This window comes from Lipophrys pholis (genome assembly GCF_963383615.2).
Source record: "Lipophrys pholis genome assembly, chromosome: 11".
In the NCBI taxonomy this organism is placed as follows: domain Eukaryota; kingdom Metazoa; phylum Chordata; class Actinopteri; order Blenniiformes; family Blenniidae; genus Lipophrys; species Lipophrys pholis.
In genome coordinates, this window is record NC_137631.1 from 1,072,845 (window position 1) to 1,091,667 (window position 18,823).

Genomic DNA, 18,823 nt, shown 5'->3' on the forward strand with positions numbered 1-18,823 from the left:
CGGTCTGAACCCGACGCCCGGATCCTTCTCCTCCACATGTATGATTGTGTGAATACGTAAATGCTCCATTTGAATGTTTTTAAGAAATATTTTTGCTAGCTGCAGCGTGTTAAGTTCCGTTTGTCTCTTAAAAAAAATTGCGGTTGAAAGTGCCGTGTGCGTCTGGACGCGGTTTGGATTCCCACCCAACCTCATTAATCCTGCACACCGGCCCTTTAAGGACGGAGCCATGATGATGATGATGATGATGATGATGATGATGATGAAGGAGCTGCTTGTGTGACTTGAATGTAGCTACCGAGTGTTTGTTCATAAAAACAAGTTGGCGGGCATCCCTGAGGGCAGAGTTCACAGAGCGTCCAGCAGGGGGCAGCAGATTCAGGTTCTTCCCGTCTGTTTGGCTGATGTTGGTTTAAAAACCCGAAAAATACAAAGATCGCAGCTTTGATTCCTCCGCAACAACATCGGTAAGAAACCTGAACGTTTTAATGAGCTGAAACAATGTTTTCCCAATATTTGCTGATTATTTACCACGTTAATAATTATTTCTTCAATTTTAATAAAAACTTTAGTTTTCCTGAAGAACAAAAGAAACGACCCCAAAAGTAGTTTTCTTCCCTTTTCTGTCACTTTTGAGAAATTATATTTAGACTCTCTTATGGAAAACGTTTGTATTTATGTAAAATTATAACTATTTTTTTGCGTGTGACAGTTCCCTGATAATCCGACCGTATCGCTCACAGCCACAAAACTCCAGAACAGATTGATTGAACTTTTCATGACAAAAAATAATAATTTAGTAATGATTTCCAGGGTCTGCAAAATGTTTTAAAAAGAAAATTCAACATTTTGTTTCGCCTTCTTGAACGACAAAGCAATTTAAAAAAGATAAAGAAGAATAAAATGAATATAATGGCACTTAGAAAAAAAAATATCATTAAGACAGACAAAGGTTTTATGTACAATTGAAATATTGTGCAATACCCTAAATATTGATGGAATTACTCCCCGATTTCAGTTTTTATATTTAGATGTACATCCGTAAAAAATTATGCCTCCATAACCGTTCAAATTGTAACTGAATGAGACGTAATATAATCGTCACAATGACGGGAAACGGTTCATCAATGTTCTGATTTCCCGACCAGTCGGCCGGCCAGCGAACCTGCTCCAGCGCATTTACCGTGAAAATACCCGTTTGCACCACAAGGAGGTGTGTTGAGTCGGTGGAAGCCTGACGAGTCATTCCCACGTTGGCTCATGAATTAGAAGTAATCCCACTCTTGTACTGAAGGCGGCAGTGTTGAGCTTTTTTTTTTTTTTCTTGACAGCATGACGAACATTTGTTTTCCTGCTCCTTCAGTGTGAAACGGGAAGTTTTTAAAGTAGTTTTCAGGTGATCTCGCCGACTGCAGACGAGTCGCCGACTCTGAAATGTGTCGCCGCGACGGCGGCCAAATGTTGGAAAGATTCCGCGGAGCGCTGCGCCGTCCCGGTTCACGACCGGCGGGAAACGAGTTTTCCCGGCGGCCCTGAACACAACGCCAGGTGAGCGGACGGCGCGGCGACGCACCAATATTTATTTTGTTTTGTATTAAAAAATGGCGAAGAGTTTATTTTCAATAAAAGTGCAGAAGGAATGACGCTGCGTTTATTTTTTTATTCAATTGCAACCAGAGCGTCGACGGCAACAAATCGGAAGGAAGGAAAACCGTCGACCAGGAATCAAAGTGAAACCAAGTGGAGAGAAAACACACGTTTTACTAGATCCAAAACAAACACAAAACCATCAAATAATCAGAAAACGGCACAAAACCCAAAGCAAATAGGAAAGAATAGGAGGGACGCAACATGAAGATTAAGATTGTAAATTGACACAAGAGTGAGACATTGAGTGCTATGAGCTCAAACACAAACGATAAAGTGACAAAACAACCACGAAACACTTAAAGTGACACAAACTGAGACTCAAAACAACAAAAAAAACTATTCAGGAGGTGAAAACTTCAAAAACACAAAAAAGGAAGTGACACAAATATAAGAAAAAGAAAACAACGTAAACAATCTGAGTGAGAGAAATGACCACAACAAACAAAACGCTAAACAAATTGATCAGTAAGAGAGAAGAAGAAAGAAGAAATCACAATTTACACAGCGAAGATGATTCAGTACGACGGAGACAAACCAGAGAATCAGAGAAACACAAACCAGAACACACGTGAACAATAAGGAGAAAAGGAACACGAGGAAAACCATCACGGAGGAAACTAAGTGAATTCAACTGAGGAGAAACGGATCTGGTCTGAAGACTTCAGCTCCAGAGTGTCTGGAGGGCGGCCGGCCTGGACCTCCACCTCCACCCACCTGCAGTCCCAACGGGGGAGGGGGGGGACATCACGACGGTGTAAAACAACACACACACACACACACACACACACACACACACAGACAGTGAATTCATCGTCTCAGGAAGGTTTCACGTTTACACGACAACATTTTGAAAATGATGTAGTTTTCCTGTTTGGCCACTAGTGGCACTGTTGGTTGTTTTGTAATGAAACCACACACACACTTACAGCAGAGAACAAGGAGCTCTAAACATTAACAACAGGAGAACGTTCTAGTGGACAGACCACCAAGTTGGATTATTACAGTGACTGTCAAAATAAAACCACCAAATTGGATTATTACAGTGACTGTCAAAATAAAACCACCAAGTTGGATTATTACAGTGACTGTCAAAATAAAACCACCAAGTTGGAATGTTATTACGGTGACTGTCAAAATAAAACCACCAAGTTGGAATGTTATTACGGTGACTGTCAAAATAAAACCACCAAGTTGGATTATTACAGTGACTGTCAAAATAAAACCACCAAGTTGGAATGTTATTACGGTGACTGTCAAAATAAAACCACCAAGTTGGATTATTACAGTGACTGTCAAAATAAAACCACCAAGTTGGATTATTACAGTGACTGTCAAAATAAAACCACCAAGTTGGATTGTTATTACAGTCACTGTCAAAATAAAACTACCACGTCCCAGGAGAATATAGACTGGGCGTCATGACAACACAGAGGAAACACTGGTCGTTTCTCATTTCCAAGTTTGTACTTGCGTACTTGGCGAGAATGTACTTGCAAATAAGTTCTTGGAATTACGCACTTGTAAGTACACGAGAATGTATTTCCGCCATTTCTTGCCAAATGCATTATGGGTAATTTGACTTCCCAAGTCCACTGAAGTCCGGTCTTCATGCATCCTCGATAATGTGGGCGGAGCTATAACACATCCGAGCATTTCATGCGTTCTCAGCGAGAACGTGTACTTTGAATCGGATCAGTACTTGGTCTCTGACTGATGAAGATGCGAGAACGCAAGTACGGTTGAGAACCAGCTCTTGTTCTGATCGTCCATCCCATCTTTTTGGGACGTGAGAACTTCAGGATGTTTCTCATCGAGTCTATTTATTGGCACAAAACATGAAGTGAGGAGTGAAGTTAGGTCCTCGTAAAGATGGAAAACAAACACACCTACACACACACACACACACCACCTTCTGAGGACTCGGAAGGTGTGTGTGTGTGTGTGTGTGTGTGTGTGTGTGTGTGTGTGTGTGTGTGTGTGTGTAACTAACGTAAACTGCTTGGAGAAAATGTGTGAGAACAATCCATCCATCTTTATTGTCCAGGACACACTGATGTTTGTTTTCCAGTACTTGTCAGGCCCAGGACTTCGAGCGATGCCTTCTCTCTCCTGGATCCTGGCGGCTCAGTGATGATCTCCCGCCCGGACCACGCCCCCGCCCCCGCCCCCGTTTCAGTAAATCCACATGTGAGCTCAAAACATTTCGGTCTGCAAAAGCAGGTCGGACCCCGAGAGACCGGTGTGACACCAGGTCCCTGTAAAGACATAAGACAAACACACTGTGTGTGTGGATCGACAGCCACGCGGAGGCTTTGCATTGACTTCACACTGAAGGGATTCAGTTCCACTCAAGTATGTATTTCTTTTACATTTACGGCTCAAATCCATCCTTTTTTTTTTTCTTCTTCTGTTTTTTTGACATCGACGTAACTCCAGCATGTTGAACTCAAACGCTCAGGTCACCTCGTAGATCGACACTGTGCATAAGGGTTTCGCGCCAACGCGTAGCTTTCACACATCGTTTGTGAACGGACTATGAATTGGGCTTAATGGTACTTGTATCAGTACTCTGTATCAGCAAGTAACTAAAGGTTACTTGTTTCGGGTGTTTGATATTTTCGACAAGAAATCCTCATAATGTGAGTGTGAACAGATTAAGTCCCCACAAGAATGATAAACACACACACACACACACACACACACACACACACACACACACACACACACACACACACACACACACACACACACACACACACACACACACACAAACACAAACACACTCAGTGTTTATTAGCTTTAACAGGCAGATCAGCTGATGATGTCATGCTCTGCTCTGATTGGCTGCCTCTACCCCCCACCCCCCCTCCTCTCTTCCAGCCCTCATTCACCCCGTCACTGCTCAACACATCCTTGCCTCCTCCCCCTCCCCCTCCTCCTCCTCCTCCTCCTCCTCTTCCTCTCTGCTCCTCCTGCCGGGAAAGCGACAACGGTGATGCTGATGCTGCTGCTGCTGCTGCTGCTGCTCACGACGATGATGAGGATGATGTGACACCGAGGCTGGCCAATGGGAGTGCGGGCAGGGAGTGGAGGGGGCGTGTCCAAAGCGCGAGCCGATCGATGCTGAGGAGCCCGAGGAGGAGGCAGAGAGGGAGGCAAGAGGAGGGTGGGGGAGGCCTTGTCCGAGCAGAGGAACGCCGACTCCGGCTGACTAAAAGAGGAGAAGAAGAGGAGAAGGAGGAGGAGGCGGTGGAGGAGAGGAGAGGAGGAGGAGGAGAGGAGAGGAGGAGGAGGAGGGAGGAAGCTGTCGCCTGTCAGGGGGATCAACCTGTGCTGTCATGGACAAATATCGACCAAAGAGGCCGACCACCCTGGCTCTGTTTCCACAGCTGCCACAGGCCGGCACCCAGGTAGGAGCAGCAGGAGGTGCAGGAGGAGGAGGAGGAGGAGCAGGGAAGAGCAGGGAGGAGCAGGGAGGAAGAGGAGATGCTGCTGTGGGGCAGTGTGGCCTCATCATGGGTGGATCCTGAGTGTAGCTGCAGCAGCCTGAATAACTGGGTTACTGTGTTTGTTTCCTGGGAGGGTCCTCAGGGGGACCTGTTGTGTGTGTGTGTGTGTGTGTGTGTGTGTGTGTGTGTGTGTGTGTGTGTGTGTGTGTGTGTGTGTGTGTGTGTGTGTGTGTGTGTGGTCTAATATGTTTCTGAATGTGACGCTGTCTGTAGTGTTTCAGTTGTACAGTGTTTTTGTGTGGAAATTCATGTGTGTGCAATGTGCATCCATGATTGCCGTGTATGTGTGTATAATGTACTGAATGTGTATGTAATGTGTGTATAATGTACTGAATGTGTATGTAATGTGTGTATAATGTACTGAATGTGTATGTAATGTTGTGTGTGAAGGGGTGTATGTGTGTATAATGTAGTGTATGTTTGTAGTGTATTGTATCTATGTGTTATGTTGTCTGACATGTACATGTGTGTATCTACGTGCATGCTGTAGTGTACGTGTGTTATGTTGTGTGTAGCGTAGTGTACGCACTTAATGTGTGTCTGTCATTAATGTTGTGTTGTGTAGTTGTCTGATTTTGTGTTTGATTGTTCGAATGTTGTATCTAAAGTGTGTGTGTGTGTGTGTGTGTGTGTGTGTGTGTGTGTGTGTGTGTGTGTGTGTGTGTGTGTGTGTGTGTGTGTGTGTGTGTGTGTGTGTGTGTGTGTGTGTGTGTGTGTGATCGATGGCTCTCAGGTTTCGACCTCCATCAGCGAGGTCGACTTGGAGAAGTGAGCTGTTGAATGACAGACAGGATGTTGACATTATGACCTTCTCAGATCTGCTGTTGTTTACTTGTGTTGTTTGTTTGTTTTGAGCACATTACCAGTAAAATAGTGTCGGACTACAACATCAGGGACTGGAGCCAGATGGGTTGCAGTTACTCACTGCTGTGTTTGAATTTACTGAATGTCTCTGAACGCCTCCTGTCTGCAGGTCAATGACACTAAAACTGTTGTTGCTTTGTAGTTTTGTGTCTCTTTGTAGTTTTATGTAGCTTCTCGTCGCTCTCTGCAGCTTCTTGACACTCTGTAGCTTCTCGTCTCTCTCTCTAGCTTCCTCTAGCTACTCGTAGCTTCTTGTAGCTTCTCGTAGCTCTGTAGCTTCTTGTAGCTCTGTAGCTTCTCGTCTCTCTCTGTAGCTTCCTCTAGCTACTCGTAGCTTCTTCTAGCTCTGTAGCTTATCGTAGCTCAGTAGCTTGTCATAGCTCTTTGTAACTTCTCGTCGCTCTCTTTAGCTTCTCGTAGCTCTGTAGCTTCTCAGTAGCTTCTTGTTGCTACTCTAGTAGCTTCTCGTAGCTCTGTAGTTTCTCAGTAGTTTCTTGTTGCTACTTGTAGCTTCTCGTAGCTCTGTAGTTTCTCAGTAGCTTCTTGTAGCTTCTCAGTAGCTTCTTGTTGCTATTCGTAGCTTCTTGTAACTCTGTAGCTTCTCAGTAGCTTCTTGTAGCTACTCGTAGCGTATCAATAGCTCTGTAGCTTCTCGTAGCTCTGTAGCTTTTCGTAGCTTCTTGTAGCTCTCGTACCTCTGTAGCGTCTCGTAGCTCTGTAGCTTCTTGTAGCTTCTCGTAGCTCTGTAGCTTCTGAGTAGCTTCTTGTAGCTACTAGTAGCGTCTCGATAGCTCTGTAGCTTCTCGTAGCTTCTTGTAGCTCTGTAGCTTCTCGTAGCTCTGTAGCTTCTCAGTAGCTTCTTGTAGCTACTTTTAGCATCTCGTAGCTCTGTAGCTTCTCAGTAGCTTCTCATAGCTCTGTAGCTTCTCATAGCTATGTAGCTTCTCAGTAGCTTCTCGTAGCTCTGTAGCTTCTCATAGCTTCTCGTAGCTTGTCGTAGCTCTGTAGCTTCTCGTAGCTCTGTAGCTTCTCAGTAGCTTCTCATAGCTCTGTAGCGTCTCATAGCTCAGTAGCGTCTTGAAGCTACTTGTAGCTTCTTGTAGATCTGTAGCTTCTCAGTAGCTTCTTGGAGTTACTCGTAGCATCTCGTAGCTCTGTAGTTTCTCGTAGCTTGTCGTAGCTATGTAGCTTATCGTAGCTCTGTAGCTTCTCAGTAGCTTCTTGTAGCGTAGCCTCTCGTAGCTCTGTAGCTTCTCATAGCTCTGTAGTTTCTTGGAGCTTGTCGTAGTTACTCGTAGCGTCTCGTAGTTCTGTAGCTTGTCATAGCTTGTCGTAGGTTCTCGTAGCTCGGTCGCTTCTCATAGCTTCTCGTAGCTTGTCGTAGCTCTGGAGCTTCTCGTAGCTTCTCATTGCTCTGTAGCTTCTCAGTAGCGTCTAGAAGCTACTCGTAGCGTCTCGTAGCTCTGTAGCTTCTCGTAGCTCTGTAGCTTGTCATAGCTTGTCGTAGGTTCTCGGAGCTCTGTCGCTTCTCATAGCTTCTCGTAGCTTGTCGTAGCTCTGGAGCTTCTCGTAGCTTCTCGTAGCTCTGTAGCTTCTCGTAGCTCTGTAGCTTGTCATAGCTTGTCGTAGGTTCTCGTAGCTCTGTCGCTTCTCATAGCTTCTCGTAGCTTGTCGTAGCTCTGTAGCTTCTCAGTAGCTTCTTGTAGCGTAGCCTCTCGTAGCTCTGTAGCTTCTCATAGCTCTGTAGTTTCTTGGAGCTTGTCGTAGTTACTCGTAGCGTCTCGTAGTTCTGTAGCTTGTCATAGCTTGTCGTAGGTTCTCGTAGCTCGGTCGCTTCTCATAGCTTCTCGTAGCTTGTCGTAGCTCTGGAGCTTCTCGTAGCTTCTCATTGCTCTGTAGCTTCTCAGTAGCGTCTAGAAGCTACTCGTAGCGTCTCGTAGCTCTGTAGCTTCTCGTAGCTCTGTAGCTTGTCATAGCTTGTCGTAGGTTCTCGGAGCTCTGTCGCTTCTCATAGCTTCTCGTAGCTTGTCGTAGCTCTGGAGCTTCTCGTAGCTTCTCGTAGCTCTGTAGCTTCTCGTAGCTCTGTAGCTTGTCATAGCTTGTCGTAGGTTCTCGTAGCTCTGTCGCTTCTCATAGCTTCTCGTAGCTTGTCGTAGCTCTGGAGCTTCTCGTAGCGTCTCGTAGCTTCTCATAGCTCTGTAGCTTCTCAGTAGCGTCTTGAAGCTACTCGTAGCTTGTCGTAGTTCTGTAGCTTCTTGTAGCGTAGCGTCTCGTAGCTCTGTAGCTTGTCGTAGCTCTGTGGCTTCTCAGTAGCTTCTTGTAGCTACTCATAGCGTCTCAATAGCTCTGTAGCTTCTCATAGTTTCTCGTAGCTTGTCGTAGCTCAGTAGCGTCCGGCCGCCTCCCTGCTAAAGCTCATTGATTTATTTTGACGGTGGCAGTAAAGTGAAATTAGAACAGATTCAGTGGAGGAGAGATTCTCCATCAGTGTCTAAAGACTGCAGCGGTGGAAAGTCTGCTTCTGTCATCTGATACACACACACACACACACACACACACACACACACACACACTCTCTCTCTGTGAGGGTAACCATGGTAACAGAACGGGCTGTGCGATGGAGAAAGCTGATGCATGATGGGATGGATGTTGGTGTGAGTCAGCAGTCAGCGTGACGTCGAGATCAGATGGAGGGATAGAAAAGTGTTCACAGACACTGTGAGCTCAGGCAATGGTTTTCTGTAGCGCTCATGTAGTTTTCAGAAGTACTTACCGTTGACTTACAGAAGTGTTCACAGACGCTGGTTTGATGAAAATCAGATAATCTGACAGAAAAACTTTCTGAATTTCTCTCAAAGCTTCAAGTGAAAAACATAAATCTGAGTCAAGAAGTGAAACGTTGATATTGTGTTTGGATTTGTAAATAGAAGTCGATGTATCTGTTTGATGTGGGATTATTTAATCTGTTGGAATATTTAAATGTGTCACATGCTGTGGAAACGTCCAGAAACTCCGACTGAATGATTCGTCTCTGTTCTGTCCAGGACTCCATCAACAACAACTCTTTAGGCAAGAAGGACAGCTGGAAGGACTCACACTCCTCCTCTCCGCACATCACAGGTACACACACATCATACCCCCCCAGTACCACCCCCCCAGTGCACCCCCCCCCCCCCCAACATGTGAGAACTGCAGTGGACTGAACTCTGGAACTGAGATAAACTGCTTATTGCAGAACGGCAGCTACTTTAATAATCCTGTTCGCTGTACATCTGGTTGCCTAACACATAATCTCATGCTTTTGTGTGTGTGTGTGTGTGTGTGTGTGTGTGTGTGTGTGTGTGTGTGTGTGTGTGTGTGTGTGTGTGTGTGTCTTAAGGTGATCGAACGCCCCCTGATGTCAAACCAAAAGTGGAGGACAAAGTCCGGCTCAGCTCGCAGCGTCGGCCGGCACCAAAACCTCCGACGGCCAACGGATCCAGCGGCAGAGCCGGCGCTCAGGCTGCCGCCACCGCCGCTCGAAGTCGAGATCGACCGGCGCCCTCGGCCTCTCAGCCCTCTGGAACGCCGAGGAGCCAACGGAGAGCGGCCGCAGGGGAAGGAGGTGGAGGAAAAGTGGGAGGACGAGGAGCCCCGGCGATGAAGGAGAGAGGGGGGAAAGACTCCGCTCCTGAGCGGCGAGGAGGACGACTCTGCGACAACGCCAAGGCCAGAGAACGAAACGGCCACCAGAGGACCAGGGAGGCCGGCGGGCCGAAGGGCCGGGCGGCCGAGGGGCGGGGCAAAGCGGCCCCCAAACCAGGAAGCAGAGCGGCGGGCAACAAGTCAACCACTGCACCGTCCAGCCAGGAGGTCTACCTGCCCGCCATGGTCGTCCCACGCACACCTGTAGCACCCAAGAACCAGGACAAGACCCAGGAGCAGGGTGAGGACCGCTCACCGACAATGGATTTCACAAGTTTTTAACAAAAGATAGTTTACAAAAGTGCTCGCAGACAATAGTTTTCTAAACTTTTCACAGACACTTACTTTCAGAATTGCTCACAGACCACAGTTTTCTGAAGTGTTTACTGATGATGATTCACGGAAACATCCACAGAAGTTGGTTTATAGCATGTTCACAAACAATGGTTTTTCGAAGTGTTCGCAGACAGTGTTTTACTGGAGTGTTTAGAGGCTGGTTTTAAATTTTGCTAAATAAAGACGATGGTCGTCCCTCAGTCCGTGCGGTGGAGTTCCACTGGAGAATCCTGGACTGTTTCAGGGCCTGAAGTTCGCCACAATCCAGTCTGGATTTCGAGTCGTTCGTAGTTTTGTTTTGTATTTTAACGACCAGTTGTTTTTTGTCGTTGCTGCTGCTGTTAGGTCAAAACCACGACAGGACCCAGGACAACCCCCCCGCTCTGTCGCGGTCCAGCAGCGAGGGCGGCTCTAACAGGATGTCGCTCAGCTCGGACACAGAGGGGCCGCCGCCGGGGCCCCTGCACCCGTCGTTCTCCCACCGGACCAACCCCGTCATCAGCGAGGAAGACGGCGAGGGCGACCGCACGCCCTGCCTCAACACCCAGAACGGTCCCAGCGACTGCTTCCACGAAGAAACCCAAACCCAGGTGGACCAGACCAAACCGGAGGACGACACAGGGGGCGGGGCTAACGATCCTTCTCGGACTGTACCAAAGAGTGAATCTGCGGCGGGGTTGAGTTATGACTCTGTTAAATACACTCTTGTTGTGGACGAACACGCCCAGCTGGAGCTGGTCGACCTGAAGGACTGCCTCCACGGCTACCATGAGCACAACGACGACAGCGACACCGAGACCGTGTACCAGTCCGCCAATGAGGAGGAAGACCCTGAGTACCAGGAGGAGAGGAAGAGGAGCGAGGCGGTACGGAGGCAAGGTGTGGCCGGTTTATTCTGGTGCTTTTCATAAGAAAAGCCCAAAAACTTTGTATGTTGGTTATAGACTTTAATGTCATCTGCATATATGTAGACAAAAAAAAAAGTATATTTCAGTTGATAGAAATCAGAGTTTGTTGACAAGTTTTTTTAAGAACAGACAGGAACTGTAGTGAAACACAGTCTTAGAAAAGGCCGTGATAGATTTAAAAAATCAACTCATTTCAAAAGTTTCCAAATCAGCAAGTAAACATCTTCAATTGATTCAACTTGATTTTGTCTATAAAATTAATCATTTTGGTTTTAAGTGTCATCTTGTCGTCTGCATAAACCCACATAGTCATACGATATCTAAAGAGGACCCAGTACCAAGTCTTGAGGAACGTTTTCTTCCGTTTCTGCTCCCAGAGAAAAAGAAAGAGGAAGAGGAGCGAAGGAAGGAGGAGGAGGCGAAGAAGAAGAGGGAAGAGGAGCGAAGGAAGAGGAGGGAGGAGGAGGTGAAAAGAAGGAAGGAGGTGGTGGCGACGAGGGTCTGCATGCGATCTAAGGTAGCATCGGCCACCACGTCTGAGGAAGACGAGTCAAACGGAGGAAGAGGCGGAGCTCCGAGGAGCAGAAAGTTTCTCAACCTGTTTTCCAACGACAGCAGCCCATACAGCGCTACCGGTAGGTTTACACTCGTTATCATGGCCAGTGAATGGTACATTCCAGTGACTGGGGGTGAATGGTAGAGTCCAGGGTTTGGTGGTGAATGGTAGAGTCCAGGGTTTGGGGGTGAATGGTAGAGTCTAGGGTTTGGGGGTGAATGGTAGAGTCTAGGGTTTGGGGGTGAATGGTAGAGTCCAGGGTTTGGGGGTGAATGGTAGAGTCTAGGGTTTGGGGGTGAATGGTAGAGTCCAGTGACTGGGGGTGAATGGTAGAGTCTAGGGTTTGGGGGTGAATGGTAGAGTCTAGGGTTTGGGGGTGAATGGTAGAGTCCAGGGTTTGGGGGTGAATGGTAGGGTCCAGGGTTTGGGGGTGAATGGTAGAGTCTAGGGTTTGGGGGTGAATGGTAGAGTCTAGGGTTTGGGGGTGAATGGTAGAGTCTAGGGTTTGGGGGTGAATGGTAGAGTCCAGTGACTGGGGGTGAATGGTAGAGTCTAGGGTTTGGGGGTGAATGGTAGAGTCTAGGGTTTGGGGGTGAATGGTAGAGTCTAGGGTTTGGGGGTGAATGGTAGAGTCCAGTGACTGGGGGTGAATGGTAGAGTCTAGGGTTTGGGGGTGAATGGTAGAGTCTAGGGTTTGGGGTTTGGGGGTGAATGGGAGAGTCCAGTGACTGGGGGTGAATGGTAGAGTCCAGGGTTTGGGGGTGAATGGATTATTCCAGTTTTTAGTGGTAGTGTGTGGGGTAAATAGCATTTAGTAGTTCATAGTATATCCACCACATATTCTGGCTGGTTGGTTGGTTGGATGAGTGGTTGGTTGGTTGGTTGGTTAGTTGGTTGGTTGGATGAGTGGTTGGTTGGTTGGTTGGTTGGTTGGTTGGATGAGTGGTTGGTTGGTTGGTTGGTTGGTTAGTTGGTTGGTTGGATGAGTGGTTGGTTGGTTGGTTGGATGGTTAGTTGGTTGGATGAGTGGTTGGTTGGTTGGATGAGTGGTTGGTTGGTTGGATGAGTGGTTGGTTGGTTGGATGGTTAGTTGGTTGGATGAGTGGTTGGTTGGTTGGATGGTTAGTTGGTTGGATGAGTGGTTGGTTGGTTGGATGAGTGGTTGGTTGGTTGGTTGGTTGGTTGGATGAGTGGTTGGTTGGTTGTCAGTTTTTGACATGAATGGAACCCTAAATAGAATCCTTGTGGTTGTGACTGGTGGGAGTCACAGTAACCGCCATGTGTCGTTCAGGTGCGGGCTCGTTCGGGATGTTCTCCTGCGTTCTGGACGGAGTGGAGCGGCCGCAGAGCCACCGGGCCGCCTACAGGTGAACTCAAACACTGACGCTAACATGCTAATTGGGACGTGAACAGACCCCAGACTGACACCCGCGGACGGTTTCAGGTTTGTCCCTCGACATGCGGACGAGTTGCACCTGGAGACGGACGACCCGGTGCTGATGCTGAACCAGTCCGAGGATCTGTGGTGTCACGGTTACAACATGAGGACCGGAGCCACCGGCATCTTCCCGGCCTACTACGCCGTCAGGGTTCCCAAAGAGATGTTCCAGGGTACACAACCACTGCGCAGCCCGCAGACCCTCGCCTCACCGCTCAGCAGCAATAATCTGAGCTCCTTCCCTCTCGCAGTTCAAAGAGTGGGCTGGGCTGACCAGTTCCTGGTGCGGTTCCTGGGTTCTGTTCAGGTTCCCATCCACACGGGGAATGACGTTCTGTGTGCGGCCATGCAGAAGGTACGCAACCACCAGAGTGGGTCAGTTTGAACTCAGTGGTGCGTTCACTGACTCGCTGGTGATCTTGTTACCAGGTGGCGTACAACAGGCGCTCGGCCGGCCAGCCTCCGCCGTCCTGCGTCCTGGAAGTCAGCGTGAAGGGAGTCAAGCTCAGCGTCCAGGACCAGTGTCAGTCCGCTCACAGGGTACGACAACACGCTGCACACACTCAGCCGTCACACAACAGCAAAAACTGACGGAACAAAGAATCACAAAGTGACACAGAATGGCTACAAAGAGACTCAAACCCTTCTGTCTCTCTCTCTCTCTCTCTCTCTCTCTCTCTCTCTCTCTCTCTCTCTCTCTCTCTCTCTCTCTCTCTCTCTCTCTCTCTCTCTCTCTCTCTCTCTCTCTCTCTCTCTCTCTCTCTCTCTCTCTCTCTCTCTCTCTCTCTCTCTCTCTCTCTCTCTCTCTCTCTCTCTCTCTCTCTCTCCCTCCCCCCATCAGGGCGATCAGTGTTATCATTTCTTCCAGCTGAAGAACATCTCGTTCTGCGGCTGTCACCCGAGACACAGCAGGTCAGTCCAACCCCTGATGATAATACCTAATATGAGGAGTACCATCAGACGGTCCAGTGTCTTTGTTCTAAGGTGACGATGTTCCAGTGAGCAGATCGTTCAGGTTCCCGATAATAAACCAGGAATGTGTCTGCAGGTATTTTGGTTTCATCACCAAACATCCGGACCTGCAGCGCTTCGCCTGCCACGTTCTGGTGTCGGAGACGACCTTACATCCTCTGGCCGAGTCTGTCGGGTGAGACCTGCTTTGTTTACATGTTTGTTTGTGTCGCCGGGCTCATTGTGCTCCTGCAGGACGGTTCTCACCTCGTCCTTAGAACACGCAGTTTAACTCAGAGAGGCGTCTGTGAGATTCTGACTCTGTTTCATGTCTGCTGCTTCTCCTGCAGGAGAGCTTTCCAGCAGTATTACAAGGAGCACATCGGATACTCCTGTCCTACTGAGGACATCTTCATCGAGTGAATCCCAATCCCTCCTGCCCCCCCTGCCCCCCCCCCGACAGAAACTCTATGTGCATGTAAGCCTGGCGTCCGGCTGCAGGCTGGACCACCGATATTGGATATTAACCCCTCAGAGTGCTTGCATGCTGGATTTCTTGTTGGCTTCATCCAGCGACCCCCCCTCCCCCCAACCCCCCGACTCAGCACTGTCTGTCATGAACCACCAGTCCAAATGATTTCAACTCCAGGGGGCGTGAGAATCAGAGCAGAAGTTGAACAGGAAATCATGACATCAAGACTCACAGGCGACCCAATGGAGACCCAATAGAGACCCTATGGAGACCCAATGGAGACCCAATAGAGACCCTATGGAGACCCAATAGAGACCCTATGGAGACCCAATAGAGACCCAATGGAGACCCAATGGAGACTCAATAGAGACCCAATAGAGACCCTATAGAGACCCTATGGAGACCCAATAGAGACCCAATGGAGACCCAATGGAGACCCAATGGAGACCCAATAGAGACCCTATGGAGACCCAATAGAGACCCTATGGAGACCCAATGGAGACCCAATAGAGACCCTATGGAGACCCAATGGAGACCCAATGGAGACCCTATGGAGACCCAATAGAGACCCTATGGAGACCCAATGGAGACCCTATGGAGACCCAATAGAGACCCTATGGAGACCCAATAGAGACCCAATGGAGACCCAATAGAGACCCAATGGAGACCCTATGGAGACCCAATGGAGACCCAATGGAGACCCAATAGAGACCCAATGGAGACCCACTAGAGACCCAATGGAGACCCAATGGAGACCCTATGGAGACCCAATGGAGACCCAATAGAGACCCTATGGAGACCCAATAGAGACCCAATAGAGACCCTATAGAGACCCTATGGAGACCCAATAGAGACCCTATGGAGACCCAATAGAGACCCAATGGAGACCCAATGGAGACCCAATAGAGACCCAATAGAGACCCAATGGAGACCCAATAGAGACCCTATAGAGACCCTATGGAGACCCAATAGAGACCCTATGGAGACCCAATAGAGACCCAATGGAGACCCAATGGAGACTCAATAGAGACCCAATGGAGGCCCAATGGAGACCCAATAGAGACCAAATGGAGACCCAATAGAGACCCAATAGAGACCAAATGGAAACCATTAAAAACAACTGATACAAACAGACTAAAAAAATTTACCAGAGAGCCAAACATACTTTAAACGACCAAAGAGACACAAACATAAAGTAAAAACAAATACAAAAGGACATCAGATGACATGAGGAAGTACACGATGAGAACAAAACCACAGAATAACCACAAAAAAACTACGACTACTGTCGCCAACCTCACAGAGACTCACAAAATAACCAACAGACAGACAAATAACAGCAAAACAATAAGATTCAACATGACAAGAGCAGAATATGCAAAACAAACAAAACTTCCTACAAAGACAATCAGCAGAGATACAAAATGATAAAAACACAGAATAACAAACACAATTGCACAAAACAACATGAAATACACAAAATCAGAACAGAAATGACAACAAACCGACGAATCACAACCAAACAACATGAAGACAAACACGTCACAACTTTATTTTGTATCACAAACACGAGAGTTAAAGTACTTTACATGAACAAACACGAGAGTTAAAGTACTTTACATGAACAAACAAGGAGAAATGATCCGGGAAAACAACATGAGGAAAATTAACAAACAAAGGAAGAAGAACCTGAGAAGACAGCGAAGGACATCCGATTCACAAATCCACTCCGAAAACCTCCCGAATGAAGAGAAATACTGCAACATGAGACGCAAAGGAAAATGATGGCAAAAACACAAAGTTACTGCTGGAGTTACTCTGGGTCTCCTCTTCCCTAAGACCCCCGGAACCTCCTGATCGACCCCCGGTACACTCTGCATCAGTGTGTGTGTGTGTGTGTGTGTGTGTGTGTGTGTGTGTGTGTGTGTGAGACCTCAGGACGTTACTGTGACGGTGCCTCATTTCTCTTTTTGCTGCTTTCTTTTCTCTTCCAAACCACAAACCTTCACCTGGAAGGTTTTTACTTCCTTTAATTCAGTGTGAGAACAAGGCCTGAAAGATGACGTGCAATTCAGTGTGTGTGTGTGTGTGTGTGTGTGTGTGTGTGTGTGTGTGTGTGTGTGTGTGTGTGTCACCTCCTGCTCAAACGGCTAAATACTGGACTCTTTCCTCCAAACGGAGCGTGGATCCTCCTCCACTGAAGCTGCTGTGACACTTTTAGTTTCATCGTTTCATTTCCAGCAAAATCTATGTGTGTTTACAGTTTTGACCTCTTCATTCATTCATTCATTCATTCATTCGTTCATTCATTCATTTCACTGAGTCGCCCCCCCCCTCCCAGGTTTCTAAGCTCTCTAGCGCCCCCATGAGGAGAAACTCTGCAGAGGCGTCTGAACCTTCGATCGATGTAAAAATGGAGAATTGGCTCACAAATTAGAAGACCACCTCAAAAAGTTTAGTGCATCACGGAGAAATTCCGTCAGTGAAACCAGATGTGACGAGCGGAGTTCCTCAAGGATCCGTCCGGAGACCACAGATCATTGGATCGGTCACCGTTTTGACAGAACAACGGATTTCAAACCAGCTTTTCCACCAAACGGAGTCAAAATCAGCTGCGGCGGCATCGAGATCTTCACTTTGATGAAACTCATCATGGCTCCGGTCTTCGTACCGGTTTGTAGGATTTAAGATAAAAGGGGCTCGTTGTCACGGAGCGATTGAAACCGGTGATTCCTCGGTTGGTGGTGGAGGCCCGCAAGTGGAGCGACACACACACAATGGTCAGGCTGCAGCTCCGCTGCCCCCTGGTGGACAAAATAAACCCAAAGTCGATGATCCGGACGAACAAAAGCAGGAGAGCGGATGATGTGAATGGAGGTGATGTGTTTTTTTTTTTTTTGTCGTTCGATTAATCAGTGCCTCGTTTATTTCCGTTTGTTTTCTCGTGTTGTGACGAGGCCGATGAAGATGATGGCGAGGATGACGATGGTGACTGTCCTCTGTATTAACTGTTGACTTCAGTCTTTGTCTCCAACCACAGAAATGGAAATGGAAAGCGAATCGGGTGAGCCGGGGGCGGTTGCCAAGGAAACAGCGTCCGGAGAGAGTCTGCCAAACTAATTCACTCAAACTAAAGATCAACCCAAAGTACGTAGGCGAGTCATTAGATGCGACCCTGTGCCATAAAAGTTGGGACATTGTGTAAAATGACGCGAAAACACGTCACTAGAAAACTAAAGTCGGCTAATTCTATTAATTTTGGGACATTTCACTGTAGTTTGCTTAATTTTAATGACAGGATGTTGAAATTACACTTTTTTTTAAACCAGTTCAGGCCTTTTAATTGGATTTTTATTAATATAAAATGCACATAAACGTTTGCATAAATGAAAACATATACGGTAAGTTCTACATACATTGTTGAAGTAAAATGAGTTAAACAGTGAAAACGGAAGTTCATGATTATTTCAAACCGTGTGACTCTGGAGAGAAAGAAAGTGCAAAATCTTAGTAGCATTCTGGGAATTCTTCTTCCCCGCCGTTCTTAGAAAGTTTCCCACCCACACCAGAAACACCTGCGTCCAGGTGACACCATGAAAACTATTGAAAACAATGTAGTACGTAAGCCAGGCCTGTAGGTGGCGCCGCCACTGAAATTCACAAAAAACTGGAGAAATCAATAAATCCATCATGTGTCCTTATTAAAACAGCGAGCGTCAGCATCTCCTGCAGCGCCACCTGGAGCAGGTGGACCGCCATGTTGGTGTTGTTAAGCGACGTCATGGAGAAGGGAGGCGGGGTTATCGGGTTGAGAGGCGGGGCCATGACATCATCATTTCCGGCCGACGTGCGTCTCGTCCGTCCACGCGTCAAAGCCGAGGCGGCGTTTTTCTAACTCCTCCACTCTGGAACACGTTTTTATAAAGAAATGTTTTCAGGCTCCTGAAACGCGGCGTCGTCCGGACGATCGGACAGAACTCACGGTTTACGGTTGAAACCGCGCCGTCCTGTGGGCGGGGCCTTAAAGTGCTGACAAGACCGCAGCGCAAAAGCGACTAAACTGTGTAATCCGAGTCCGGAGGCTCACCTGGACGTCTCCGTCTGACACTACGTTGATCAGATGTTTTAGAAATATCGCGTTCCGAGCGGCCTCACAGCTTGTCTGGATTCCTGGTTTCCATGGCAACCCCCCGGGGGCTCACCGCCGAGAGCTGCTCTGCCGGAAAGTGTCCTTTCTTTACGTCAGCTCTGCTCGCATGAAGATCCAGCTGTACAAATCCCCCATATAGAAGTATATCCTGTATAGAAAGTGTACGTATGTTTGTATAGGAGTTATTATCGTACGCAGCGGGAAGTGGCTGTGGCACCGCATGACGTCAGTGTTGTCAAGACAAAGTGAAGACCGAACGCTAACGCTGGTCGCTCTTCTCAATAAATCACGTTTACAAATGAACC

General features: G+C 47.7%; 1 protein-coding gene across 1 annotated transcript; it reads left to right on the forward strand.

The window, feature by feature from the left end:
• The first annotated feature begins 4,789 nt into the window (after positions 1-4,789).
• On the forward strand, positions 4,790-15,554 carry LOC308117172 (C-Jun-amino-terminal kinase-interacting protein 1-like). Its single transcript, XM_080475872.1, has 12 exons — positions 4,790-5,060; positions 9,068-9,143; positions 9,403-9,948; positions 10,389-10,922; positions 11,287-11,586; positions 12,799-12,874; positions 12,952-13,118; positions 13,197-13,300; positions 13,375-13,485; positions 13,787-13,857; positions 13,994-14,092; positions 14,247-15,554. Exons 1-12 carry the CDS (start codon positions 4,989-4,991, stop codon positions 14,317-14,319), a joined length of 2,229 nt encoding a protein of 742 aa, XP_080331998.1. The 5' UTR covers positions 4,790-4,988; the 3' UTR covers positions 14,320-15,554.
• The last annotated feature ends 3,269 nt before the right edge of the window (positions 15,555-18,823 follow it).

Coding starts and splice junctions, on each gene's coding strand:
- LOC308117172 (XM_080475872.1), top strand. CDS start 4,989: ATGGACAAATATCGACCAAAGAGGCCGACCACCCTGGCTCTGTTTCCA. Junction 5,061..9,067: donor TGCCACAGGCCGGCACCCAG/GTAGGAGCAGCA, acceptor TGTTCTGTCCAG/GACTCCATCAACAACAACTC. Junction 13,301..13,374: donor TGTGTGCGGCCATGCAGAAG/GTACGCAACCAC, acceptor TCTTGTTACCAG/GTGGCGTACAACAGGCGCTC.